Here is a 27,034-nt window from a genome sequence, read left to right on the forward strand (position 1 = left end):
TGCCCGTTTGTGATCCGAGAAAGCTGCCTGGGTGATTGTTTAAGACCCGAAGAAGTAGAAGCTTGAGTATCATCCATTTTACAGCATGTGTTTTTGGCAGAGCTCGTTTTGAGCCTCGGAAGGACGAAGCTGGAGGTTTGTGAAGCTCGAAAGCGTGAGCTCGACATCGACCCAGCCTTCAACCTCTCTTCCTTTCCCTTTCCTCTTTTTCTACAACATGGCAGCCTCCCGAATACCTCTCGAGATCCTCCACGAGTTCATCCGCTACTCGACTTCCTCTCCTTCGGCCCTCGCCTCCTGGACCCTCACCTCGCACGACTTCTTCGACTTCGCTTCCCCTCTCCTCTATCGAAACGTCGTCCTCAAGCGATCCGAGGACGTGATCCCTTTCCTCAAGCGACTCGTGAGCCGGAGAATACCTTCATGTTGCTACCTCGGCCTCCCTCCTCCTGCCAGCTCTACTGTACCCTCCTCGAATCAGCCCTCCCTCCCTCCTCCCCTTCGCCAAAGTTCAACGGCTCGAGATCCTCTCCGTCCCACCCCTAACACACATCGACGAGCTCCTTCTAGGTGGTCTCCCGCTGATGATCTCACCGAATCGCGTCGTCTTCGTCACGAACTTGGAACTTCTCTTCTTACTTCCCCTCATCCCGTTCGCAAAACAACGACGCGTCTCGCTCTTCCCCCCCCTTTCAAGGATCTCCTTCCAACATGAAAACAGGCCATAGACTACTCCACAAGCATAAGGATCGAAAAAACCGAGAGAAGAACGCAACACAACTAGAACTACTTGTAAAAAAGGGAGAGAGAAAGCGAAACGGGTCGTGAAAGTGGACGAACGAAAAACGAAGAGCGACGAAGGGGAAAACAAGGTAGGAGGAGAAGAAGCTAAGCGAAGGAACAGGGAAGATAACGAGTGAAAGAGAAAAGCAAGGGGGGACATGGAAGCAAAAAAAAAGGGACGAAGGGGAAGGAAGAGAAGGAAGAAAGATGCGATGCGACGGAAAGAGGGAGGAGGACGACCGAGTGGGAGGTTCGTTAGAGATTCGTATGGGACGTGAAGGAGTACGAGAAGGAAGAGACAGATGACAGGGTTGAGGTTTTTTTAATCGAGAAGAGAATCGAGAATAGTTCGAGGATCCACGTAGTCGTAGGCGTGATCTCTGGATTCGAAACGAGAACGAAACGCAAAACAAAACGAACAACTCGGTCAGCTCTTCGTCGTCTCCCCTCTCGAGAAAATTCAAGTCGATAAGTTTTTTTTTCGACTCACTTCTTCTTCTTCTTCTCCGGCACTCCCTCCGTCCCCTCCGCCTTCAACACCAGCTCCGCCTCCTTCCTCTCCCTCTCCTCCTTCTCCTCCTTCTTCCTCTTCTCCTCCTTCGCCTGCTCATCATCCTCCGGGTCCTTCCACCTCATGTTCTCCCTCTCCGCCTCCTTCCACATCTCTCCCCAAGCCTCGTCATCCAACAACCGACTCCCCACCACCCTCGAGACCGATCCGAGATCCATCGCCATCCCTGGAGCGACGTCGAGGACGCCTTGGAGGGCGTGGAGGGAGAAGGTGTTGGGAGGGGTTTGGGGACCTGTAGACGAGGCGGAGGGTGAGGTGGGAGTGGAGTGGATGAGGGAGGGGACGAGGGTCGAGGTGGAGGCTTCCGCGTTGACAACTTTGGGTTTGGGTTTCGAGGAGGAGGAGGAAGAGGTGGATGGGTGGATGGATGGTGAGGAGAGGAGGTTGGAGCGGTGAAGATGGAGATGAGTTGAGATGAGAGTTTTGAGGTGGGTCTGTAGAGGAATCAAGAGATCGAGGGAAGAAAGAGGGAGGTCAGCGAAGGAAACGAGAAGGCAAGCGAGGACGACGACGAACGGCGTCGACGAGAAGAAAAGCGAACGAACCTCGACAGCAAGACCCATCAAACTACCCACTCCCGGCCCAGCGGTATCGAGACCGTTCTCGGCAGCGATTCGAGCCATCCTGTCCCTGATCTGTTCCGAGGAGGGCAGGCAGCGATTTTCCAAAGCGGATCGGATCGGGAGGTTCTGCTCTTGTTGTCGACCGTGAGTGGGTGTATGCGGGGCTGAACGAGGATAAATCAACCAGAAAGCCATCAGCGTCGTTCTCTGAAGATTGTAGAACGTCTCGAGAAGACAAAGACTCACTAGAAGAACCTCCTTCAGTCGAAGTCCCAACGGCGTCCCTCCGATTGGCAGGACCCAAGACGGGTCTCTCCCTTTCCATCTCACTCCCTCCCATCCATCCAGCCCCACCTTTCCTTCTCTCCTCCCTCTGCTGCCCACCTTCCTCTCCCTCCTCATCGCTATCCTCGCCACCTCCTCCTCCTCCGAGAAGCTGAGTAGTTCTCACCCTCTCCCTCTCCCTCTTGGGCATCCCGAGCACCCAACCCAACACTCGTCGTTTCGCTCCGTAGGGAGTAGGATCGTCCGGTCTTCGAGCTCGTTTGGTCGATACTGGAACGGAGGAGGGCACGGGAGTGGTTGGGAGCGAGTTGGAAGCGTTGGAGATGAGCGAGATTAAAAGGTGGTTGTGAAGAGGAACTGAAGAAAGGGAGGAGGTTGATTTCCCAGACGACGCGGTCGCGAAGGAGAAACGAGGGAGGGAAGGAAGGAGGAGAGGCGAGGACGAACTTGTCAGCCGAAATATCCAAAAACTCTTCAGAAAATTCTACCAAAAATCGGTGTGGAGATGGATGGAAGATCTTCCCTTCCAGTCCAGCTTCTTCCAAACTCCCCACTCGCAAAGAAGGGGGAGAAACAAAGAGAAAAAGCTGGAGCTCATTTAGCGTGATGCTGAGCTCTCTGCTTGTAACGGAGAGCTCTCAGCTTCCTCCCACCCCCTCAGCGCTGGCAGGAAAAATGCCCGACCCTCCCCGATCGAATCTATAGAGTGTCTAGAATCTTCCTGGCTCTTTGGAAGGCGTGCATCCACCCTCTCGGACTCGAACGAGCTCGATTGATGAACGTCGAGAAAGTCGAAGGGAGGTCGACTCCCTCCTCTCTTTAATCGGGTGTGTGACCGTTCAGGCCAGAAAACACCCTAGACAAGCTCGTTCGCTCCCATCCACCCATCCACAGTATAGAACCGACTCTAATATAGCTCCCTTGAAGAAGACAGCCGAAACTGGGACTCACTCAGTCGTTTTTCCGTCCCTCCGAGCCAGCCATCGACGAGGCCGTCGAGCTCCTCCCTCCCGATCTTGCCAGTCAAGAAGGAAACCAAAGCCTGCCAGTAAGGAAGTCCGTTCTCGCCCAAGACGTCGTGCAGTTGTTGCTTCTGTAGGGCATCGAAAGAAAGGGAGGATGAGTGAGTGGATGGATGGATAGAACGAGGAAGAAAGCCGAGGAAGAGAGGGAAGAGAAGGGGAGAGAGCGAGCGAGGGCTTACAATCTTGAGAGTGTCAATCCTCACGTACGGTGCCGGCGTTTTCATAGATTTTTCGAGAGGAGCATTAGAAGTGGATGCCGATGGATCCATGCTGAAGAAGGGTGCAAAAAGAAGAAGTCGTTCGGGGTGGGAGGGTGGTTGAATGGCAGAGAGAAGGACCACCTCCTCAAGTTTGGTCGACTTGACTCCCTCGTCGGCCCCGCTTTCCTTCCCTGCGCGAACAGAGCAGCAGCATTCAAAGAAATATAGTAGAGGACGAACGAGAGACAAGCAGGCAGGGTAAAGATAGTGTCCAAGAGCGAGAATCGAGTCAAACGGTCAAAAAGGAAAGAGTCCGTGGGAAGGAAAAGAAAGCAAAATCGAGAAACGACGACGCGAGGGTGAGAGAGAGAGAGATGTGCGAAACGATGCGAGTTGAGATGAGAAACGAGAGTGTGTGATGCAAAGGGAACGAAACGAAAAGGAAAGAGAGAGAGAGAGATCGTCAAACGAGTCTACGAGAGTTCGAAAGAAAAGCAACAAAAGGAAGGTCGTGAAATGGGAAAGAGCGAGAGGGTCCGATTCGTCCGTCCGTCTAGAGGGATCCCTGAAGGATCCCGTCGATGCTCTGGTTGATCCAAGGGACTCGTCCAGTGAGATCGGCTTTGGGGAATCGAGCGAAGAGAGCGACTCTAGCAGTCTTCTTAGTCACGGTCATCAAGTCCTGATTCGTTCGTGCAAAGAATCGAAGGTCAGCCTCGCCGTCGTCGTCGTCGCTTCCCTCCTCTTCCCTTTGCTTCTCAATCACAGAACGAAGTGAAACGAAGGACTCACCTGACTCGAGAGGTAGTGCCTCAGTTCGGAAAGGACCTCGTCGTCCGATGGATCCGTACTCTCGCTCGGTGGGTTGGAAGCGAAAGGGTTGGCCGTCGTCGCTAGACTGAAGGTGCTCATCCGAGGGTTATTGACTCCTCCTCCGAGTCCTGCTCCTCCGTAGGCGGAAGGGAGGCTCATCATCGTGTTGCGCTGAACTCCCATGCCAGGGAACGACGGAGGGTAGAGAGGTTGCGAGTACTCGGAGGCGTGAGGCGACGAGTTGAAGCCCATCTGAGGGAGGGAGGGAGGAGGAGCGTTGTAAGGAGGAGCGTTGCCGTAGCCGGAGAAACCACCAATCGAAGCCATGGAAGGCATGCGAGAGTTCTGGAGGTTGTTGTGTTGACCGATGTTGGGGTTGGAGTTGTGGTGCTTGAGAGCGTTGCTGTCACGGCTGCGAGGGAAAAGAAGGGGAGACGAGCGACGCGTCGAGGTCAGTTTCGACTGACTCTGTCGAAATCGGTACCGGCAAAGTATTCAAGGACTCACTAGAAGTCTCCTCCACCTTGCGATCCTCCGTACTGAGAGCCACCGTTGAAGCCACCTCCGAAACTGGGAGGAGGAAGAGGACTTCTCTGCCTCTTCTGCTCCCTCACCGACGCTCGAGTCGATCCGTAATCCGATCCTCCCTTGACCGATCCAGACTCCTGCCTCGACGTGTTCTCCCAGGCTTCGGCTTCGTAGTCTGTACAGAAAGAGGCGAGAAGAATCATCAGTAAAGAAAGCGAGAAACGAGAGAGAGAGAGGGTTCGAGAAAGAGACTCACCGCTGAACTTCTTGAGCGGAATCATCGAGTCGTCGAAGTACTCTCCCTCACTGGTGATGACGGTCTTCTCCTTTCCTTCTCCGACCACAACCCTAGTGTTTCCCCAACTGAAGTCGTCCATGCTCCAGAACGAGTAGACGGGGAGGAAGAACGAGTAGATCGGGTAGCTGGAGGAGAGTCGAAAAAGAACGGCGTCAGATTCGGGTCGACTTCGAAAAGACGAGAAGATGAGAGTGAACATGGAAACTCACGCCAAGAGGAAGATAACCATCCATCCGATGAGCATGAACTCTCGCTTGAGGAGGAAGATGATGACCTGTAGAGAAGCAACAAAGAGTCAGCGATCGGAACGGCGACGAGAGCGGACTCGTTAAGATTTCTGCTCACCTGAAGACCGTAGGAAACTCCGATCATGATGAGAGCGATGGTGGGAATGGGAGCTTGTCCCGTGGCGACGGTGATGATGAGGTAAAAGAGCTGGGAGGAACGAAGGAAGCGAAGAAACGTCGACGGTCAAGGGACGAAAAGCGGCGACGGAGGAAGAGCGATATCGCTCAGAGATCCAAGATCCCGACTCACGTAGACACAGGTAGCAGGCAAGATCTACGAGAAGAAGAGGGAAGGAATGAGATCAGCGGGAGGAGACGGGTGAAAGAAGGAAGAAGAGACGACTCACGATCGTTCCGACGAGGTCCAGGAAGACGATGAACCTCATCGAGAAGAGACAGAATCCACAGAGATCCGGCAAGAAGTAGAGCTCGGCCAAGTTGTGAATCGTCGAGTTGATCCACCTCCTCCTCTGCGAAAGCAGGACGGACCATCGATCGGGAGCGACCGTGTACGAGATGGCGTCGGGCGTAAACTTCATCTTGTAAGCAGGGAAATACTTGAGCATGAGCGTGGTGAGGTATCGATCCTCTCCGAGGGAGAAGAGGTTCTTCTTGTGGAGGGTGTCGACGACGGGTTCCGAGTAGTCGTCGATGATCCGTTGCGAGATGATGATGGGTCGACCTTTGTCCGCGGTTCGAATTCGGTAGACTGAGAAGCATCCGGGGAGACAGGTGACGGAACCGAAGAGGGACTCGAAGGCTTTGGCGAGATGGTGGGAGATGAAGTATTCGTAGACCTGGGACAAGACAAAAGAGTCAGCGTCGAAAAGAGGTCGCGTCTCGTCTCGGATTGCTGCTTACCTGAATCATCGTGGTGATCGACTGCATCTCGTTCTGAAGCTTCGTCTCTCCACAGATTCCAATGATGCTCTGATCGTCGACGGCACAGGCGACCATTCGGTTGAGGGAGTCGGGATCGACGGACTTGGGAAGAAGGAAAGAGCAACTCGAGTCAGCGTCGTCTCTCCTCTTCCTGAACTCGAAGACGAGAAGTAGAGACTCACGGTATCGGCATCAATCTGGAAGAGGTACTCGTAGAAGGCGGGGTCGATTCCGATGACGTTCCTCATCTGATGGTAGATCTCGAGTTCCAGGGGAGCCATGGGAGCGTCGAAGTGAACTCGGTTGAGGTATCGAAGGAGGAGGACCTGCGAGTCTCGCTTTCCTCTGTTTCCAGGCTTCGACCTTTCCGAGGGCTTTCCGACCTTGACGATGACCATGTAGCTGAACGATCGAGGAAGGAAAGAAGGAGGAAGGGAGTCAGCGAGAAGTCGAGGACGAGAGACGAGACAAGAAACTCACGGAACGACGTGACCCTCGAACTCGTAGAGACCCGAGTAGACCTTCCCGTAGTTGAGCTGCTTGGATCCCTCTCCGACCGACTTGAACAGCAACGGCTCCGGATCCAGCTTCGGGTCGACTCCGAGGATGTCGAGGACGATTCGAGGGGTCGTTCGATCGTTTCCGCTTCCGATGATGTTTCCGTCGCACAGCACGAACATGAGTTTCCGTTTGTCGTCGTACTTGAGGGCAGCGAGCGAGTCGAGCGTTCTTCGAAGAGATTCCTCTCCCTCGGTGTAGCAGGGGATCTGGCAGATGACGAACTTGTCCTGGAGCTCGGGCGTTCGTTTCGAGGTGAGTTGAAGGGCGGCGAGGACTGTAGACGAACAAGAACGAAGCAAACGGAGATCAGTGAAGGAAGAGGCCGAAACGGAGGATCAGAGGGAAGCTCGAAGACTCACACTTGGCGAGAATGGTGACCATGATGAGAACCGAGAAGGCGAGGAGGATGTAGTTGTTGGCGGTGCACCTGGGGCTCGTCCTGAAGTCCTTCTCTCCCTTGTAGAACGCGTTCTTGAGGCACGTGAGCTGCTGGGAAGCTGATTCGTCTCCGAGAGCGGCGAAAGCGTTGTCGAGAGCCTTGGTGATGTCCTGACCGGGGAAGTTCTGGAAGACGTCGGTGATGGAAGAATCGAGGAAGGAGTAGGTGTCGGCGACGGTAGTGTCGGCTGCGTAGAAGGTGACCGTAGTGAAGTAGTCGGTGAGATCGTAGACTCCCTCCTTGTAGACGGCCCAGACGCTGAGAGAAGAAAGAGACGGGGAAGGGGAAAAGGAAGAGTCAGAGGGAAAGAAAGACGCGTCTCGGCGAGGAACAAAGAAGGACTCACTTGGATCCATCGTTCGCACTATCCACGATCAGCTTGTTGTCGATGACGAACTCTCCCTTGTAGAACGGTTTGAGGAAGGGCAGGAAAGTGTTGGGGTACCAGTTGGCGTCGAGCAGTCCCGTCGAGCCCTGAGTCTGCTGCTCTCCCGACCAGTGAACGGCGTACGCGTCGATAGCGGTGAAGTTCCGTTGGAGAGCCAAGGTTTCGTCCGTAACGAGTCCAGGGCAGGCGATGTTGAAAGGGATGGGGAAGTAGCCGGTGAGATCGAGTCCAGCGAGCTGCAGCATGACGTCCGAGGTGACGGGAGCGGCGGCGATGTCGCTGTGTTGAGCTCGCCAGAAGTCGGTAATGTCGTAGACTCGTCCTGGAAGAGTCGAACAAGAGAAAAACGTGTCAGATCAAGAGAGAAGAAAGACCAAAAGAAGGAGGAGGGAGACTCACCGGCGACGGAAACCCAGAAATCGTTCTCGGCGGCATGCTCACTCAACTCGCTCGTGTTCCAGGCGTAGTTGAACTTGGGACAGAGCAGCCTTCCGAAGATGACGACGTAGAAGATGACGATGGCGCAGAGGAGGAAGATGAGGAAGCAGATGGTGACCTTCTCCCTCCAGGCCATCCTGACGTCCGGCCTCTTCATCCTCCCAACCTTCGAGAGCAGGAAGTTCGGGATCCACCACGTCATCAACCACACGAACCTGACCCACCACTTCCTCGAACTCGAGATCTCGATCGTCTCCACCGTCGCTCCAGGCGTCATCTCCTTCACCACCAATCCGTCTCCTGGTCCTCCCGCTCCCGCTCCTCCCTCCTCCTTCGTCGACCGAGCGTCTCCTCCTCCTCCTCCATGACTACTAACAAACGTCGCAGGCGAGTCCGGTCGTCCGTTGTTGTTGTTGTTGTTCTCCCAAACTTCCGGCTCGACCCAACTGGGAGCGTATCCCCCCTTCTTCGACGTCCTGTTGTTGTTCGGTCGAAGATCAGCAGCGTAGCCAGCGAATCCGTTTCCTGGAGCAGGTTCGAAGTATCCCGATCCGTTGGCCGTCTGACGTTGAACGAGGAGATCCTCGGCACTCTCTCCTGCTGCTCCTGCTCCGACGTTCCATGGGGTGCTAGGCGACCGAAGTCCAGCCATCATCGAGACGGGCTCGATGGTCTCCGCGTCCTCCAAAGCGGCTGGATCTCCTCTCCTCTTCTCGTCATCTCGAACCTCGTCCTCGACTTCCTTCCAGGCGTCGTAGCTGAGCCAGATCCGTCGATCTCCAACGAAGTAGTCGAGTCCTTCCGTCCAGGAGCGACTCGTTGCGAACTCGGAGACGACGGTTTCGATGGATCCATTTCCCTTGACCGAGTACCTCGACGCGAAGTCTCCAAGCTCGAGATCGGCAACGAAGTCCGTCCGACGACGAGCGACCATATCGGGGAGGAGGAAGGCTCGAATCTGGGACTTGACGCGTCTCTTGTCGAACGAGTTGGGGAGGGAGTTGTCGTTGGGTCGAAGGCAGAGGACATCCCACGTCCGACTTGATTCGATTGATCGGAGGAGTTCGGCGAGGGTGGAGTTGAGTTGAGTGGTAACGGGGTAGAGTTCTCCTGCTTCCAGAGGCGACTCGAAGGGTTCGGGAGGAGGAGATCGGTTCGTTGAGGTTGGGGAAGGGTTGACAACGGTGGGACGACGAAGGGGAGTTATCGAGACCTGAGCCTGAACGAGGGTCTTGTTGTCCTGGGGATGGAGTTCGGCTGCGATGCTGGGACCTGAGACGAGCTTGTTGATGAAGGAATCGGTGGATCCTCGAAGGAGACCGACGAAGGAAGCGTCAAGGACGTCCAGGTCCTTCTCGATGAACCCTCGAACGTCGTAACTGCAGCTCCCGGTGTAGTGGTTGATCCCGAAGAGCGTCCTATCGAGAGCTGGTCCGTTTCCGACTCCTGGAGAGGTGATGAACGATCCGTGGGCTCCGAACTTGTGGGTAAGATCGTCGAGGAGTTCCTCGTCCTTGTCGTCGCTCGACTTCCCTTGCTTGAACCTCGAACACCCCTTGGCGAGAGCTCCGAAGATCCCTGCTGGTTTCCGATCCGCCTTGGATCCTATCGGTCCTCCTCGGAGGAGGTCGACGCATCCCGAGTTCTCCATCGTGAGGATCGAAGGGAGAGGGACTCGATCCGCCGTGATGGAAGCGTTGTAGCCCATCGAGTCGTCGAACGTCCTTCGAACGAACTGGGAGTGGAGGATCTCCGCTGAGAAGTTGAAGCAGAGCTCCTCGAGCGAGTTCTGACCGAAGGCTGCGATGAGAGGAGCCTGTCCTGTGGCCTGCATCGATCCCGACGGCGTCCGACTCTGGAATCCTGGCTGGTCGAAGAGGGAGATCTGGGTGGGAGGAGTCTCGTCCGAATCGAGTTTCTGGTTGGCTGACTCGACGACGAAAGCGAAGAGGATGGCGTAGAGATCCCTGACGAGTCCATCTCGATGAACGGCTGATCCCTCGGCGGTGAGGAATCCAGAGGCGAGCTCCTTCCTGATGAACTTGGTCTTGTTCGTGAGCGCCTGCTCGAGGTCCTCCGCTTCGACTCCGAGTAGCCTGGCGATCTCGTCAAGGACGAGGAGGTTTCCGACGATGGCCGACTCGTACGAGAGATCTCGGTCTGGGTGTTCGATAAACTCGAGGTTTCCGAGAAGGAGGATGGCGACGAGGAGAGAGAAGATGGAAGCGACGTGTTTGGGCTTGAATCCGAGGGCGGCCATGGCTGCTCTGAGCTCTCCCATCTGAGCGTGATCGTCCGACGTCGGCCCTCCAGGTAGGAGGTAGCATCCCGACGAGGCGAGGAGAGCGTAGCTCGAGGGTTCTTCCAGGTTGAGAGCGTCTCGTTCATCGGGGGAAGCTCCAGCGAGGAGTTGGTAGAAGACGTTGAAGGAGCGTTCGTCCGAAGCGAGATGGGTGACCCTCGACTTGTCCAGTCCGAAGGTGAGGACCTTGGCTCCTGAGATTCGACCCTTCTCGGTGAAGTGGAGTTCGAGGAGTTTCCCAAAGCGAGAGGCGGAAGGGTTGGAGGACGTTTTGGCTGAACCGAACGAGTCGAGGAGGGTGGAGAGGGCTTTGACTTGGTCCGAGATTCGAGATTCCTTGCGAGAGTGGGAGGAGAGACGGAGGATTTGGGAGAGGAAGAGTTCTGAACTGAAGGATTTCCCCGATCCTGTGATTCCACTGGGAGGAAAGGTAAGAAGAGGAGAGGGAAGGAGGGAGGGAGAGGGAGAGTCAGCGAGAGTTGAGCTTGAGCTTGGAACGTCTTTCCTTTGCTCGAGCTGGTGAGCGAGAATCTTGTCTCCTGGAGTTACGAGACTCTGGGAGCAGATTTTCAAGGCTGGTTCCCGTCCCTTCTCCGAGTAAAAGTTAGAATCCCTTCGAAAGGAACCTCTAGAGAGAGAGAGATTTGGGGCTGGACGAGGTCCCGATGAGCTCGCTCCTCCTTCTTCCTTCCCTGGCTCTCAACAGATGATGAGAAAACCTTCCTTCACAACCACTCACCTAAAGACGACTGCCTGACTCTCCTTCCTCCTCCTCATCAACAAGTATACTCTCGCTGCGAGCTCGTAGAGATGAGGTTGCATCGGTCCTCCTGGTGGTTCGTCTCCTGTTGTGTCGACGTACTCGCTCTCCTGGTAATCCCTCGCGCTGGCATCGTTGAGGTTGGCGAGAGTCTTTAACGGATTGACGACGAGTAAGGTTGAAGAGGAGAGTCGAGTGTAAGGAAGATCGGATCGGAATCTCTGGTGGAGGAGGGTGAGAACCTGGTCGTCGGAAGGGAAAAGGGTGGCTCCTCCTTGAGTCTTGATGAGCAGGGTGACATCGTGCGTGGAGGAGGCTTCCTTGGAGGAGAGCGTAGTAGAGGTGGTCGCCATGGAGACGGGGGAGATCTATAGAGAGGGAGAGAGTGAGCGGGCTGAAGAAGAGTGGAGGAGGGAGAGAAGGAACGGGCGAAGGGGAGGAGGCGAGTTTGGGCGAAGTCTGTTACTCACCGAAGAGAGAGTGCTTAATAACCCTACTAGAGACGAAAGAGAAGGTCGAGTCCTCCAAGGGTGGGAGGCTGAGGGAAGAAACCGAGAAGAGGAAGGAAGGGGAGAGAGAGAGAGAGCTCGTTGTCGTTTATGGTTGCTTCAGCCTCCTCCTCTCTCGCCGAGGAGAGGGATCGTCCCCTCCCTCCCTTTTTCCTGGTGTCACTTTTCGGGTGCGAACAGGATTGGAGAATACGTAGAACTTTGGCTAACACTGCAGACGGTCTATATGAGAGCTACAAGACTGTATGGACTCGAGAAAATCTTCTCTTCTCAGAAAGGGCAACGACTCTCTTGCCTCTCTCACGCGTCACTCCCTCCCTTTCACCTCGTCGCTTCTCCTCCTTCTGTTCTTTCAAAAGACAAAAAAGGTTCGTTGAATCATAAGGGGATATCGTTACACCAACACGTAGAGGGAGAACTGTAGAGAAAAATGCTAGGGAGATAAGGAAAAAAGAGTCGCCAAGGGTGGTGGAGGTCAAGAAAAAGAAAGCAACGAAGAAGGTTTCCCCGATCGAAGACGCGTCCCCTTGTTCGTTCCTTCGTTCGAAACTACCGACGAGCCGCCCTCTTCTTGTTGGGGAAACTCGAATCGAACACGGCTGGCTTCATCGGTGGAAGTCGAGGAGCAGGAAGGATGAGAGCGGGCCTGCGAGAAAACGAGAACGAGCAGAAGGAGGGTCAGTACTTCGAGAGACTCGAACCGAAACGCGACCAACTCACATCGACGTTCCCAGCTGCTCAGCAGGTTGTCCCATGATGATGGACTCCGAGACTCCTTGGATAGCGTCCTTCTTGGCGTAGAGAGCAGCGTCGAACTGAAAAGGAAAGAAGGGGAAGAGCGAGATTAGCGTTGGTCGAGGGAGGGAGGAAGAGGCGAAGAGGGAACGAACGAGATGATCCGTCGTCTTCTCGAAAGAGGCCAACATGAGAACCGAGTCCTTCATCTTCGACACACCGAATCGAGTGATACCCAAGACTTCTCCCTGAAGAAGTTGGAGAACAATCGAGGTCAGCGATCGGGCAGGAGAGGAAGAGGGGATGAAGGGAGGGAACGGAGACCAACCTTGTAGGTCATGACATCTCCCAGAAGACCAGTGTGTCGAGGATCAACTCCAAGTCCGTGAGAACTCATGGTGTGGTCGATCTGCTTGACGATGGTAGCTCGAGCAGCTTCGATTCCGAGGACCGTAGCGGTCTCCATGATCTGAGAGAAGGGGAAGCAAGGAGACGCGTCAGTTGTGTTCGAACGAGATAACAAAAAGCGATTTTGAACGAACGTGGTTCGTAGTCGTCTCGGTTCCGATAACACCTGAAGGAAGAAGAGAACGCGACTGTGAGCAAGACGAGATCGAGGCGAGAAGCCAAATGACACTTACCCTCCATGTTCATGACGGCTTGAAGACCGTAACCCTCGACGAAGAGATCGTTCTTGTCCTGTTCCTTCTCTCGCTTACTGATGACGGCTCGGTTGACGGTGGCAATTCCCTGAGCGAGACGAGAGGGACGAAGAAGTCAGTTCGGAGAGAGGGAAGGAGTGAAGAGGAGCAGGGAAGAACGAACCTTGACGACGATGTCGGGCAGCTCTCGCTTGATGTTCCTGAGTCGGAAGTATCGACCTTCCTCGTCGTCGACGTAGATTCGGATTCGGTTGTTGTGAGGGATGATGTTGATTTTCTGATGAAAGTGAGATGAAGACAGTCAGCAAGGGAGACGAAGGCGAACGAACGAAACGAGACGAGAAAACGAACCTCGGGCTTGATCTTGAGTTTCCTGTGACCGACGATAGCCCACTTGATCTCGTCGAGAGTGAGTTCGAGCTGCAGGAGGGAGGTTGGTCAGCGAAAAGCCTGGCTGCGAACGAGGAAGAGAAAAGGACGAACTCCGAGCTTGTGAACCGTGTCCATGTCGATGTGGATTCCGATGTAGGAGTACATAGTTCCCCAAGCCTCCTCGATGACCTTGGCGACCTATCAAAGTCGAGAAAGGAAGAAACGAAACTGGATCAGAAGTGTTCGACGAGAACGAGAGAAGAGAGCGACGCGACTCACGTCCTTCAAGTAGGTCTTCTCGAGCCTTCCCTTGACGATTCGAGCAGCTGATTCCGATCCGGCGTTCTGGAGCTTGGCGGTGATAATGGGCGTCGAGATGAGTTTGGCAGCGTTGATGATCTCCTTGATTCGAGGAACTCCGAGAGTGATACTCATGGCGGCGACTCCAGCGAAATGGAAACTGGACGAAGAAAGGACGAGGGAGTCAGCGACGCTTCGACGGGATGAAGAGCGAGACGATGTAGATGATGCTCACGTTTTCAGGGTCTGATAAACAGAGAGGAAGGAAGGAGAGGTCAGCAATGGGGAGGAGAAGGACGGGGCGAGAAGAAAGAACGACGAACCATCTGCGTTCCGGGCTCTCCGATCGACTGAGCTCCGACGGCACCGACGGTGGATCCTAGAAAGAAAGCAAAAGAGACAATGAGCTCAAGAAAACGAGGACTCGAGGAGGAAGATCAAACTCACCAGGCTCGATCTTAGCTCGAAGGTATCGAACTCGAGCAATCTCCAAAAACTCGTTGACCTGGTTCTCCGTCACTCTCGACAAGTTATCCACAGCGGTCTGGGCCTCGACTGATGTACAAGACGAACGAGAAGAGTGGTCAGAGCTTGAACTCGGAAGGGGCAACAAGAAAAGCGAAGGAACGACTCACCCGAAGCTCCCATCGACATGTCGATGTCCTCCAACTCCGCCTCGTACTCGTCGGCCTCGTACATGTCGTACTTTGTCCTCAACGTGATCATTCCTCCGACGATCTTGTCCCTGATGAAGTCGTCGACCATCTCGATGTACATGGGCTCGCAAGGAACGACGAAGGCGGGAGACGTTAAGGCGGTTTCGGCGATTCGAAGGACCTCCCAGGGAAGGAGAGATTTGCCTCCCTTCTTGGCGATGGCCTAGAGAGAACGAAAAAAAAGGAAGTCGAATCAGAAGGAGGGTTTGAAGGAAGGGAAAGACGACGAGACTCACTCGAGCGTGCTTCCAACTTCGGTTGAACTCGATCGGTGCGGTGTCTCCCTCGAGCATGGCGGGATCGAGACCGTCGTCTCCGTACTTGAACTGAACGACGTTTCCGACTGAGTTCCTGACCGAGTCATCGTATCGAGTCGAAAGATCCTCGAGAGCCTGAACGGAAAGACGAACGAGACGAAGACGTGTCAGTTTCGTCTCCTCGTGTCTCCGCTCAGAACTCACCTTCATCAGTCGACGAGCCATGTATCCCGTCTCAGCAGTCTTGACAGCGGTATCGACGAGACCTTCTCGACCGGACATGGCGTGAGCGAGGAACTCGGTTGGCGTGAGACCCGAGAAGAAGGAGTTTCGAACGAATCCTTTGGCGGGAGGCTCTCTCGACTTCTTCTTGAAGTGAGGAAGGAATCGATCCTGGAATCCATCGACGACTCGAGATCCGGCGATAATCTGCTGTCCGACGACGGCGACCATCTGGGAGACGTTAATCTTGGAACCTGAGGGACGAGGAGAACGAAGAGCGGGAGGTCAGCAATCTCGTCGACGAAAGCTGAACAAGGAAGCGAACCGACGACTCACCCTTCGAACCACAGGTAGCCATGATGAGAGGAGCGTTGTGTCGACTAAGCTCGGCCATACAGATCTCTCCGCAAGCTGCTCGAACGGCTGAGAGCTCCCCAGAGATGATGATCTCGAGCGTTCCTTCCTGATCACTTCCAGGAGCGTTCTTGAGTGTTCCCTTCCTTGCGTCGTCGATGTAACCCTGGCAGACGTCGTAGGCCTTGTCGATGATCTGGTTCTTCTGAGCTGAGAGTCGAGGTCCAGGAATAACGTCGTTGATACCGAGGGAGAATCCGATGTTGGCTGAAGGCGGCGACGACGCGACGGGAAGGAACGAACAAAGGTCAGCCCACTGCGAAGCGACTTCAAGACGAGCGGAGAAGCAAGGAGAGAAGGGAAGGTAACGCACCCAACCACCTCGCACAAAGCTTCGCCAGTCGGTTCATCGCAATCGCAGCCTCGTCGGATCCGTAATCCCTCAGAATCACACCAAACACCGAGTTCTTCTTCCCATCTCCCACCGTATTCTTATCGAACACCCCACACATGATCTCACTGTTGATGATCACCAAGTACCCATCGTTCGGACTCATGTCCAGCGGGAAGCCATCCTTCGGATCCGGGTTCTCGAGCGTCCTACACTTGGCTTCGAGGTTGACGAGGATCTTGGACGACTTGTTGGGACGCATGAGGAGGTTGAAAACTTGTTTTCCAGTCCAGAGCTGAACGGGTTTCCAAATGGCTGGAGGAGGGAGGTCGATCTGGAGGTCGGCGTCGGCGAGGTAGGAGCAGTACTGAGAGAACTGTTGACGGTCGTAGAACTTGTCCTTTCGCGAGAGGAGGAAGGCGGCGGTGATGAAGTCCTGAATGGCGGCGATGATGGGCTCTCCGTTACGAGGGGTGACCATGTTCTTCTTGGTGCTCATGAGCTCGAGAGCTTCGGTTCGGGACTCCTCGGTTTGAGGGACGTCTGTTTAGAGAGGAACGGACGGAGACGCAAGACGGTCAGTCCACGAGCAGCTTCGACCGCTGCTTTTCCTTCTGCGGCTGTACTGACGCAAGTTCATCTCGTCTCCATCGAAATCGGCGCTGGAAGAGCAGTCAGAAGGAAGGAAGTCAGCGACGGGAAGAGAGGACGACGCGACTCGAATCGAAGAAAGGACAGGGAGTTGGACTCACTTGTAAGGGTTGCAAACACACTCGTTGAATCGAAGAGTTTTCCAAGGTCTGATCTTGGCCTGAAGAAGAAGAAGATCAAGAGAAAAACGCGTCAGTGGGCGAGAGGGGAGAGAACGGACGAACGACGCGTCGGCTCACTCGATGGCACATGATCGACAGCTTATGCAGACTCGGTTGACGATTGAACAGAACGAGACTGGAAGAGGAAAGAGAACCGTCTAGTCAGATGGTTGTTCGAGAGTCTGTGCCAGGGAAAAGCAAGACGAAAGCTCGACTCACTCTCCATCCACCAGATGCCTCTCGACCGTATCTCCGATCCTCAACCTCTCCGCCACCTCGTCCCTTTTCGCATACTTCAAGAACCTCTTGACTCCCTCGGCTCGGCTCTCCTGAACGAAGTTGGCTCCAGGCCACTCATCGCATCCGTTCCGAACCGCTTGCTGAAGTCGTTTGAGGTTGTGATCGGTGACTTTCTCGGGGTAGGTGAGCTTGATGGCGATTCGAGTGGGGATGGCGAGCTGTGGCAGTGAAAGAAGGGAAAGGTCGAGTCAGTTTCGAAAGCTTTCGAGAAAGGGTTGCGAAGAAGAGAGAGAATGAGACGAACCTCGTCGATCCGAAGGTTGGGATCTGGAGAAATGACCGTTCGACCAGAGAAATCGACTCGCTTTCCAGACAGGTTTCCTCGGAATCGACCTTGCTTTCCCTTGAGACGCTGGCAGAATCCTCGGATAGGTTTGTGGTTCTGAAAAGGGAGAGGTCGAACGTCAGCTTCAAGAGCGGGAAGAGGGAGCGGAGGGACGGGAACGAAAACGCACGGCCATCGGAGGAATACCAGGCATTTCCGAGTTGATGTACATGGCAATGGAGAGTTGAAGGAAGTCCCAGTACTCCTGGACAAGCGAAAGAAGAGAGGAAGGAGACGTCAGCGACGGTCGAAGGAGGGAGCGGGAGGAGGAGGAGGACGGACGATCAGGTTGGCCGTCGTGACTCCCTTAGCGAGACCGGTCTTGATGAGCTGGTTGGCGAAAACGATCTCTCCAAGCTTGACGGTCAGATCGTCCTCGTTGCTGTTGTGAGAATGGAAGACGAGGTCAGTTTCGTCGAATCGAGAGAACGTCGAGGGGAGTTTGAAACTCACGTCGCTCCGTCTTGAGCTACCGAAGGTCGAATGCAGACTGGAGGAACTGAGATGTACTGCCAGATGTACTCTTCTGGTCGACCGAAATCGGGATGGAGTCCTAGCAGCTCGCAATCCTGATGAAACCGAGCGAAGAAGGATCAGCGTCTGCCCGTCCTCTCGATTCGTCCTCTTTCAACCCCACCCGAATCCCTGGAACAAAGTGTACTCACCTCAGCCGAGATCCTCTTGAACAACTCGAGCACTCTCAGCGGGTTAAGATCCTCCTGGGCCTTCTTGACGTGAGGTTTCAACTCGCTCGCAAACTCGGTCGCGTGTGAGAACGTCTTGATGAACTCCTCAGCCTCTCCAGCGACCTTCTTGGCTCTGTACTTCTCGTGAACGATTTTGAGAGCTCCAATCTTCTTGACGGTTCCGTTGGTAGCTCCACAGTAAGGGCAGTGGACGATCTTTCGACAGGCGGTGTTGACGGCTTTGGCGGCGGATTGACGTTGGAGGTTCTCGAGGAGGGGACGACGGAAGGTCTTGAGGTATTTACGACGATCGTTCTCTTCCAGAAGAACGTGGGCACATGTCTGCAGGGTGGGTAGATGGTGGGGTGAGAGGGATGGAAGGAGGCGATGAAAGGTGGAGGAAGGAGAAGGAGGGATCAGCTTTGAAGCTCACTCTTTCTCGAAGGGAGAAGGAGAAGACTTACCTTGCAGATATCCTGGAGCATGGTAATGACCTGCTTGAAGTATCCAATGTGAAAGACTGGGAGAACGAGCTTGATGTAGGCGTAGTGACCTGAGATAAGCGGAAAGCAAGTAAAGAGCAAGGAGGGTCAGCTTGACTCGACCTTCTCTCCTTCCGCTCCTCCTCCTGGAAGCTCTGAAACTGAAACTCACCGACACAGTCTGCCATCTTCTGGTGGCACGTCTCACAGTTGGCGCTCTTGTCCGACGTTCCCTGTAAGAAGAGAAGGAGGATCGCAAACGGGAAGGAAGGAGAAAACGGTCAGCTCGACGCTCCTTCTTTCCCCCTGCAAAATCGACTCACGAGTCTTCGATCTAGCAATCCCTGAGGAGCAGGCTGCTTGGCTGCACCGTTCTCTCCGGCTACGTAGAGATCTCTAGTGGTGACCTCGAACTCTGAGAGTCGAACCATGTCCTGGGGAGAAAAGACCGAGAACTGGAGGTTCTTGCTGAAAGACGAGAAGGGAGGCGAGCGGAGGAAAGGATGAGCTCTCTGGCTCTGGAATTAGAGAAGAGAGCGATGAAACATGTGCTGACATTCTCTTGGGAGCATCTTGAATGACGTTGGTCTTACCCATGTTGGGAAGAAAGGATGGGGAGGAGGAAGGAAGGGGAGAGGTGGGAGAGAAGGAGTCGAGGAGGCGATTGGGAGGAGAGGCGCTCTCTGTTGTTCGTTGTTCGTTAACGAAGGAAGATTTTCTCTGCTCTACTCGGACTTTGTGAAGGACCTGATTTGAGCTAGAGACGCTGAGGGGGGAGTCTGAACAGACGAGCGGGGTGATGGTTGAGAGCTCAAGAAGGGAAGGAGACGGGAAGCTGAATCGAGGATTTCGCGAAGTCCTTTGGGCGAGCTTCTTGCTTCAACTCTCCCTCCACCCAAACCACCACCCTCTCACAAACATGGTTAGTCTACATCCGTCTCTTACGTGTCTAAAGTCAGCTTCTGACTCTTTATTTCACTCACAGGGTGTCCCCGCTCTCTTCCGATGGCTCTCAAAGTGCGTTCTCGCCCTTCTCCTCCTCCTTTTTGGAGCGTAAGCTCACCACCTTCTCGAGACTGACTGGCCTTGCTTCCCTCTTCGTTCCCTTCAGACAATATCCCAAGATTGTTAAGCGTGTGGAGGAGGAAGACCCTGTCCAGATTCCTTCCGATGAAGATCCCGAGGTGATGGTCAACATCCCCATAGATATCACAGGGAAGAACCCAAACGGAACTGAATTCGACAACCTCTACCTTGACGTGAGTACATCTCTGCGTGTCTACTTCGGAGCATCCATACGATCAAGTACTCAATTCTCATTCTTATTTCTTCTTCAGATGAACGGTATCGTCCATCCTTGTACTCATCCGGAAGGAAAGGTACGTTCGCGAGCTCCTTCCCTCCTTCCCTTTGAATCGAGCTCACCTTTTCCTTGCCCTCTTCTCCTCTAGCCCGCTCCCGAAACCGAGGAGGAAATGATGCTCGAGATCTTCGAGTACACGGAGCGAGTCGTCGCTATGGTTCGACCCAGGAAGCTCCTCTTCATGGCCATCGGTTCGTCCCAGCTCACCTCGACGTCTCCTTCTTTCCTCCTCCACCACTTCGAATCAAGCGACTTCCTCCAACCCTAGCTGACCTTTTTTCTCTCGTTTCTCACCTTCAGATGGAGTCGCTCCTCGAGCCAAGATGAACCAACAGCGTTCTCGTCGGTTCAGAGCTTCTCAGGAAGCTGCAGACAAGGAGAGGGAGAAGGAGGAGGCCATCGCCATGTTCGCATGTTCGTCCCAGCTTCCCTCCCGCCGTTTCTTGAGCTTGAACAAGGTGGAAACTGATATCCCTTTCGCTTTTTACAGCTATGGGTCACCCTGTCTCGGAGGAGACCAAGAACGCTAAGGCTTGGGACTCCAACGCCATCACTCCTGGTTCGTTCGCCCTCCCTCCTCTCGTTTTGACGAAGCGCTTTTCTGTGACTTCAAACTGACGCGTATCTGCCTTTCTCTTGACAGGAACTCCTTTCATGGACCTTCTCGCTGCTTCTCTTCGATACTGGGTCGTGCAGAAGATGAACACCGACGCTGCTTGGAAGAACGTACGTCCGAGCTCGAGCTCGTCCTTTCCCCCCCCTCCCCTTCGCCTCCAGTCTTCGAGTCGAGAATTTCAGCTAATCTCTACGCTCCTGCCTTCCTCTTCATTAGATCCAAGTCATCATCTCGGACGCTTCCGTTCCTGGAGAAGGAGAGCACAAGATTATGGACTTCATTCGTCGACAGAGGACCAACCCCGATCACAACCCCAACACCGAGCACGTTATCTACGGACTCGTGAGCTCTACCTTTCTCTCTCGATGTCTTCTCGTCGACCTACTAACATCTCATCGTGTTTTACCTCTCCAGGACGCCGATCTCATCATGCTCGCCCTCGCGACTCACGAGCCTCACTTCAAGGTTCTTCGAGAGGACGTCTTCTTCCAGCCCAATGGAGGAGCAGGATGCAGGAAGTGTGGAGAACTTGGACATATGGCTGCTCAGTGCACTGGTAAGCTCCATTCGAAGCTTCGTCTCTTCTTGTTCGAGCGCTCGAAGTCCCGAAGCTCATCTCTCGTCTTTTCCCTCTCTTTCTTTGCTCAGGTGCTGCTCCCAAACCCGTCGTCAAATCCAACAAACCCCTCTCGGAAACCAAACCCTTCATCTTCCTCGACGTCGCCGTCCTCCGAGAGTACCTTGAAGTCTTCCTCGACGTCCCTGGAACGCCCTTCCCCTTCGACCTCGAACGAGCCATCGACGACTGGGTCTTCCTCATCTTCTTCGTCGGAAACGATTTCTTGCCTCATCTGCCTAGTTTGGAGATTCGAGAGGGAGCCATCGATACGCTCATCCGGATCTGGAAGGCGGAGCTGCCGAGGATGGGAGGGTACGTGACGAACCATGGAAGGATCGAGTTGGCCAGGGCGGAGGTGATCCTAGAAGGGTTGGCGAAGAGTGAGGATGACATCTTTAGGAAGAGGAGGGAGTGTGAGTGTTTTTTTTTTCTTCGTTTGGGTGTCGTTCCCGTGTGGGAGAAGGTTGTATGGGTTTCTCGTCGCGTCGAGCTGACCTTTCCTTTCCTTTCTTCTTCCCTCTTCAAGCCGAGGCTCGTCAAGAAGACAGCCAGAAGCGACGTAAAGTCGAGGAAGCTCGTCGAGCTGGAAACGCTCCTCCTCGAGAGCGAGATACCGGAGGACAAGACAGCCGATCCAACCTCGTCGGAATGCAGCTCAACGGAGAGACGCTCGTTCAGGTCACCCCTTCGAAGATCGTCGACGTCAAGGCTGTTCACTCGTCCCTCCCCTCTCGACCCGCCTTCGATCTCGTCTCAGCCGAGGACGCAGCCAAAGCAGCCGCCGCCGCTGAAGCCGACAAGGCGAAAGGAGTCAAGGCTCTCGCTGGATCCAACAACGACGTCGTCGCCAACCGACGAGCGATCCGAATGGCCAACATGAGCGCCGCCGAGATGCTCAAGGCCGAGCTTGGAGGAGTCGCTGGAGAACCCGTCGACGAGGACGTTTCCATCGAGGAGGTCAAGGAGATCGCTGAGGAGAAGGAGGAGGACACCGAGATGTCGAGCAACGACGCCGTTCCCAAACCCGTCGAGGACGAGACCGCCACCGCTGCTTCCGCACCCGACGCTGCTGCTTTCGACGCCGCTTTCGATGCTGCTTTCCCTCCCCCGAGCTCGGACGCGTCGGAAGCTTCTCGAGGAGTCAAGAGGAAGGCCGACGAGGACGAGGACGCCATCGATGGTGATCTGGATGTCGAAGACGAGGACGAGGCTCCTCCTGTAGCCGAGTTGACGAGCATCCCTCACATGGATCGACCGGTGGAGAAGTCGACGGCGAGGACCGTGAACGCTGATGGGACTGTCGAGTACGAGGATACCGTCAAGTGAGTTGATCGCCTCCCTTTTCCTGACGCCTCGTTCTCTCACTTTGCTGAGTCTCTTTCCTTCCTTGCTTCGAACAGGCTTTGGGAGCCCGGATATCAAGAGCGATACTATCGAGAGAAGTTCGGAGTTGAGCTTTCCGATAAGGCTTTCCGTCGACAGTGAGTTTGAATCGAATCGAGTCGCGTCTTTCTTCGTTTCATCGACCTCTCCCGCTGACTCTCCTTTGTTCTCCCTCTGCTTTCAGACTCGCCACTCACTACGTCGAGGGACTCTCCTGGGTCTTGCACTACTACTACCAAGGTGTACGTTTCACTCTTTCGTCTCGAAATCGTCGCGTCTCGATCTGACCTCTTCTCCTCTCTTCCCATTAACAGACTCCCTCGTGGCAGTGGTACTACCCTTATCACTACGCTCCCTTCGCCGCCGATTTTACCGAGGTCACCACTATGGACATCTCGTTCACTCTTGGAGCTCCTTTCAAACCTTTCGAGCAACTCATGGGAGTTTTCCCTGCCGCCAGGTTCGTTTCTTCTCCTCCCGTCTCCTCTCGACTCAAACTGACTCTTCCTCCTTCTTTCCTCGATCCGAGCAGTAAGATCCACATCCCTGAGATCTTCCACGACCTCATGACCGACGAGATGTCTCCCATCATCGACTTCTACCCGTCCGACTTCGACATCGACATGAACGGAAAGAAGATGCAATGGCAGGGAGTCGCTCTCCTTCCTTTCATCGATCCGACTCGATTGCTCAAGGAGATGACGCCGAGATACTCTGAGCTCTCGGAGGACGATACTAGGAGGAACACCTGGGGAAACGACGTTCTCTTCGTAGCCGACGATCACCCTCTTTACGACTCGTTCTGCAAGCTCTACACGAAGAAGAAGTCGAGTCAGGTCCGTTCTTCTCTTTCCGCTTTTTTCGTCTCGAGTCGAGCTTGCTGGAACTGACGCTTTCCTTTTCCCTCCTTAATTTCCTCAAGCAGAAAGTCCCCATCGACACGCGTCTCTCTGGAGGAATCGCCGGCTTCGTCCTTCACGACCCAGCCTGCATTCCAGGATCGACCTACTACTCCCCTCTCCCGACGACCAACCTCGGAGATGTCTACGACGACCACTCCCTCTCCGTCCTCTACTACTTCCCCGAACAGCTCTCGCCTCACCGATCCGTCATGCTCAAGGGAGTCAACCGAGCGAAACGAATCCTCAACCAACAGGATCTCGATCGAACGAGGAGAGGAGGAAACGACACGAGAGGACGAGGTGGAGGAGGAATGGGTGGACCTGGAATGGGCGGAGGAGGACGAGGAAGAGGATCCCCGCATAGCTCGTACGGAGGAACGCCGGATCGGTCGTACAACAACTCGCCGATGGGCTACGGAGGAGGAGGAGGCAGAGGTGGAGGAGGACCTTCTCAGAACGCGTACAACGGACAGTCGAGAGGTGCTGGAGGAAGGGATTCGTATGGATCTCAGCAACAGCAGGGAGGGAACGGAGGAGGATATGGTGGTGGAGCCTACGGCGGAGGAGGAGGACCCCCGTCGCAGCAATCCTACTCTCACGCTCCCCAGTCTTACTCGACGCCTCAGCGAGGAGGTTACGCTCCTCCTCCTCCGACGCTTCCTGTGCAGCAGCCGTACGGTGGATACGGTGGTTACGGAGGACAAGGAGGTGAGTCTCGTGGTTCTTTTCGTTCGACTCGACGCGTCGCTGATTTTCTTCCTCTCGCTTCTTCTTTCTCTCGTCCCAGGCCAATCCTACCCTCCTCCCCCTCCTCAAAACTACCCGCCGCCTCAGCAGCAGCACCAGCAGCAAGGCTACGGAAACTACTCTCGCGACAACGGACCTCCTCAGCAGTACAACAACGGACCACCTCCCCAGCAGCAGCAGCAGCAGTACGGTCAACCTCCTCAACAGCAGCAGCAGCAGGGAGGCTACCAAGGCTACGGTGGTGGAGGGAACCAGAACCAAGGAGGTGGAGGACGAGGAGGCTATGATAACTCGAGAGGAGGGCGAGGAGGAGGGAGGTACTGAACAAAGTGAAGGATCGTGTCGAATCGATTTTAGACGTGGTGTTTGCTTCGGACCCTTCTGCTGCTTTTTCGTATGATGAGGGGTACGTTTTCTGTTTTGTTGTCGATTGAATAGTCTACCTTCGGATGGTAGGGTGTACCTTTAGGTTTCTATCTTGCAGAACGATGATTCAGAATCTCTCTTTTTTGCAACGTTGTTCGAGTCCCTAGAGAGAGGAACGAGGTAGAAAGTTGGTGCTGAGAGAGTAGGGTCTACTACTGCTTTGATGAGATCTCTGGTATTGGCTAGTGAGAGAGAATTTGCAAGAAAAGAAGGGACGGGACGGGACGGGACGAAGCGAGGCGGAAGCTCTCGAAGGAAAGAGCGAGACGAGCACGAGCGACAGCTGAGATAGATCACCACGCCCTATCAGCGTACAAGACTAAACGACAAAGATATACTACAACAATCAAAAAAACTGTTTGACGAGTCAGTTCGGAGCATGAGACGACTCGAAGGTGAAGCGAGAAGACTCACTCTAGACGCGTCGACCTCTCCTTTCCTCGACTTCAAACAGCCTCTCCGACTTGAGAACTCGCCTCGATCTGCTTGGTTGCTGATCCAGATCTGGTACAAAAGGGAATGTGGAGAGATGATCAGTCACTGAGCGGCGTGGGCTCCGTCGTGAGAAGAAGAGGCCGAGGAGAAGAGTTGAACGAGCAAGAGAAGTAGAGGGAGATGCGACGAACCGAAGGAAGAGCTCGAAGGGAGTTTCATCTCCGGTGAGAGCTCTGATGGGATAAGAAAAGTTTGAGAATCAGTTTTACTGATGAGATTGCAAGAAGGATAAAAGGGAGGAAGAAAGGAGACGAACCTCGAATCAAACGCGTCGAGGTCCGTTCCTTCGAAGGCCAACGCCTTTCGAACCTCCTCCACCGAGCAGTCCAACAGAGCATCGATGGGAGTAGGCTGATCTATGTCAGGATGGACGCCGAAGTCCATGTCGCAGAGCAGACAATTCGGTTCCATCCAGGTCTTGCTCCGATGATGGTCTGAACGCGTTCCGACATCCTCGAACGACAACGTCTTCCTCCCGTCCTGATGTCTATCTTCGACGGCACCGACGTAGTAGACGATGGGTTCGTCCTCGTCTCCGAGAATCCAGTCCACTGTGGCAGACACGGGAAGGTGAGGAGCGAGGAGTTCGAGGCGTTGAAGGTTGACTCGCGTCGAAACCTTTCGGAGGCCTTCGAGTCCGCCGACGAGGAGCATGTCCGTCCTGAGGGCCGGTCGAAGTTGGTAGGCAGCTTCAACGCATCCGATGCTGCATCCGACGATGGTGGAGAGAGTGGGAGTGGGAGTTACTGAGCATCCGAGGGTGAGGCTTCGAAGGGACTTGAACGCGGCAAAGGCTGAGACTGTCGCTCCCTTCAAGGCCGAAAGAGATGGAGAAGAATGAGCTCAAGAAAGTTTCGACTACTCGTCAAATTACGAACTCACCCAATCCTCCCACATGGCAGCATTCCGAGGCAGCCAATTCCCAACAGTGAGAGTGGTGATGGAACCGACGACTCGAGCGAGCGAGACCGCCATGGATGGACGGATGCGAGAGTTACCGAGAGACAGCTTGAGGGAGACGATCTTGGGACATCCAGCGTTGACGATGTGCTCGGACACGAGCTCGTCTACTCCCGTCTCGCTCCACTCTTCGACGAGTTCCCTCGCAGACGCGTCGTCCCCCGAAAGGCCGATGAAGCGATCCGAGAGGAAGAACGAACTCCCAGAATCCGAGGTAACGTTGGTGATGACCTTCGTGAGGGAGGGAAGTTGAATGGGGATTGTAGCGATCCAGTGGAAGACGGCGGCGTCGGCGTCAGCGTCTACCTCCATCTCGAGGCGACGAAGGGAGGGAAGGAGCTCGGGGGAGAGGAAGGAGGGGAACCCTGCTGATGCCGGGTCGATTTCTATCTTCTCCACGACGTCTCCGGCCTGGTTGATGCGGGAGATGAGACTAACGAGCTCTGGGTGTGAGGAGCCGTAAGCGGCGAGGACGAAGGCGAGGGGACGAGGAGGAACGGACGAGGAGGGAGGAGAGCGAAGGATGGGGGGGAGGGTCCGAGGATTGATGGCTCCGAAGAGATCGAGTGAGAGTATGGAGGAGTTGGATCGGACGGCTTCGAGAACCTCGTCGGTGAGAAGGCAGGGTGCGAGGGAGAGGGAGGTGAGGCCGGTCATGCTCCTGAGGGCCAGAACGATGGAGGGGATGAACGAATCGATCTGCTCAGGGGGTTCGTCTAGATCGTTGACGGAGAGATCGAGAAGTCTACAAGCAGATGAGGAGTAGAGAAAAGCGTGTGAGCGTCACAGATGGGGGAAACGAGAAGGAACAAAAGAGCGAACGGACCTGCAGCACGGCGCGACGCAAGGGTCGAGGGCTCTAGCTCGAAGAAATTGAAGCTCTTTCGGCTTCTGAACGTCGATGCATATCTCTTTATAGAAGATGGTAGCAGAAGCCTGGTTGGGGGAAGACAAAGGAGATGGATCAGGAAGCTGAGAAGGATGAAGGGGAAGAAGGAAGGGAGAAGGAGGATCGTGAAGCTCACCATCCGAAGAGCTTTGCACGTCTTCACCACTGCATCCCGCTGGCTATAACATAGAAAGCTCAGACATCGGAGGATGATCTCAGTTGGAAGCTGTGCAAGAAGGGACAAGAAGGTTATTAGCTCTGACGAGGGCGCTTCTGAACAGCGAGAAGGAGGGCTGAGGAAGGAGGAGGTGTCCGAGGTCAACTCACTCCGAGAAGCTCCAAACGATAGGCCTGGAGGGAGCGACGAAGCAGGTCAGTTCAGTGACTA

General features: G+C 54.7%; 6 protein-coding genes across 6 annotated transcripts; 2 read left to right on the forward strand and 4 right to left on the reverse strand.

The window, feature by feature from the left end:
* Positions 1-217: 217 nt before the first annotated feature.
* Positions 218-546, forward strand: BDY24DRAFT_417552 (uncharacterized protein; the record flags this gene model as incomplete). The annotated part of the gene is made up of 2 exons (XM_076643732.1): positions 218-403; positions 511-546. 2 exons carry the CDS (start codon positions 218-220, stop codon positions 544-546), a joined length of 222 nt encoding a protein of 73 aa, XP_076494117.1.
* A 171-nt stretch (positions 547-717) lies between these two features.
* On the reverse strand, positions 718-3,573 carry BDY24DRAFT_398169 (transcriptional regulator of RNA polII, SAGA, subunit-domain-containing protein). The gene is made up of 6 exons (XM_076641652.1): positions 3,407-3,573; positions 3,154-3,295; positions 2,164-2,559; positions 1,900-2,081; positions 1,274-1,788; positions 718-1,163 (listed from the first exon to the last, which is right to left on the reverse strand). The coding sequence occupies exons 1-6, from the start codon at positions 3,494-3,496 to the stop codon at positions 1,106-1,108; spliced, it is 1,383 nt and encodes a 460-aa protein (XP_076494118.1). The 5' UTR covers positions 3,497-3,573; the 3' UTR covers positions 718-1,105.
* A 54-nt stretch (positions 3,574-3,627) lies between these two features.
* On the reverse strand, positions 3,628-11,720 carry BDY24DRAFT_410394 (chitin synthase). The gene is made up of 16 exons (XM_076642846.1): positions 11,594-11,720; positions 11,103-11,491; positions 8,023-10,781; positions 7,582-7,945; positions 7,156-7,493; positions 6,716-7,070; positions 6,418-6,637; positions 6,215-6,337; positions 5,701-6,150; positions 5,604-5,627; positions 5,412-5,501; positions 5,276-5,340; positions 5,025-5,191; positions 4,748-4,943; positions 4,220-4,652; positions 3,628-4,109 (listed from the first exon to the last, which is right to left on the reverse strand). The coding sequence occupies exons 2-16, from the start codon at positions 11,474-11,476 to the stop codon at positions 3,981-3,983; spliced, it is 6,087 nt and encodes a 2,028-aa protein (XP_076494119.1). The 5' UTR covers positions 11,477-11,491; positions 11,594-11,720; the 3' UTR covers positions 3,628-3,980.
* A 270-nt stretch (positions 11,721-11,990) lies between these two features.
* RPO31 (DNA-directed RNA polymerase III core subunit RPO31) lies at positions 11,991-19,049 on the reverse strand. Its single transcript, XM_076641653.1, has 29 exons — positions 18,803-19,049; positions 18,570-18,714; positions 18,419-18,479; positions 18,229-18,317; positions 17,744-18,106; positions 17,532-17,647; positions 17,361-17,460; positions 17,209-17,283; positions 16,998-17,135; positions 16,673-16,911; positions 16,532-16,589; positions 16,394-16,452; positions 16,272-16,303; positions 15,624-16,184; positions 15,233-15,517; positions 14,879-15,150; positions 14,654-14,809; positions 14,337-14,580; positions 14,149-14,256; positions 14,025-14,080; positions 13,937-13,947; positions 13,681-13,861; positions 13,513-13,599; positions 13,381-13,449; positions 13,193-13,306; positions 13,009-13,117; positions 12,910-12,941; positions 12,696-12,836; positions 11,991-12,615 (listed from the first exon to the last, which is right to left on the reverse strand). Exons 1-29 carry the CDS (start codon positions 18,841-18,843, stop codon positions 12,349-12,351), a joined length of 4,209 nt encoding a protein of 1,402 aa, XP_076494120.1. The 5' UTR covers positions 18,844-19,049; the 3' UTR covers positions 11,991-12,348.
* A 98-nt stretch (positions 19,050-19,147) lies between these two features.
* Positions 19,148-24,391, forward strand: RAT1 (ssRNA exonuclease RAT1). Its single transcript, XM_076637765.1, has 18 exons — positions 19,148-19,168; positions 19,232-19,263; positions 19,358-19,505; positions 19,584-19,625; positions 19,698-19,800; positions 19,910-20,023; positions 20,100-20,168; positions 20,253-20,335; positions 20,442-20,567; positions 20,640-20,781; positions 20,874-21,257; positions 21,371-22,166; positions 22,245-22,325; positions 22,412-22,469; positions 22,542-22,687; positions 22,760-23,063; positions 23,153-23,837; positions 23,917-24,391. The coding sequence occupies exons 1-18, from the start codon at positions 19,166-19,168 to the stop codon at positions 24,198-24,200; spliced, it is 3,600 nt and encodes a 1,199-aa protein (XP_076494121.1). The 5' UTR covers positions 19,148-19,165; the 3' UTR covers positions 24,201-24,391.
* A 250-nt stretch (positions 24,392-24,641) lies between these two features.
* Positions 24,642-26,553, reverse strand: BDY24DRAFT_151762 (uncharacterized protein). The gene is made up of 5 exons (XM_076636130.1): positions 25,680-26,553; positions 25,054-25,607; positions 24,929-24,970; positions 24,717-24,806; positions 24,642-24,657 (listed from the first exon to the last, which is right to left on the reverse strand). Exons 1-4 carry the CDS (start codon positions 26,412-26,414, stop codon positions 24,749-24,751), a joined length of 1,389 nt encoding a protein of 462 aa, XP_076494122.1. The 5' UTR covers positions 26,415-26,553; the 3' UTR covers positions 24,642-24,657; positions 24,717-24,748.
* Positions 26,554-27,034: the final 481 nt, after the last annotated feature.

Source organism: Mrakia frigida (genome assembly GCF_051309035.1).
Source record: "Mrakia frigida strain ATCC 22029 unplaced genomic scaffold BDY24scaffold_29, whole genome shotgun sequence".
Classification (NCBI taxonomy): Eukaryota; Fungi; Basidiomycota; class Tremellomycetes; order Cystofilobasidiales; family Mrakiaceae; genus Mrakia; species Mrakia frigida.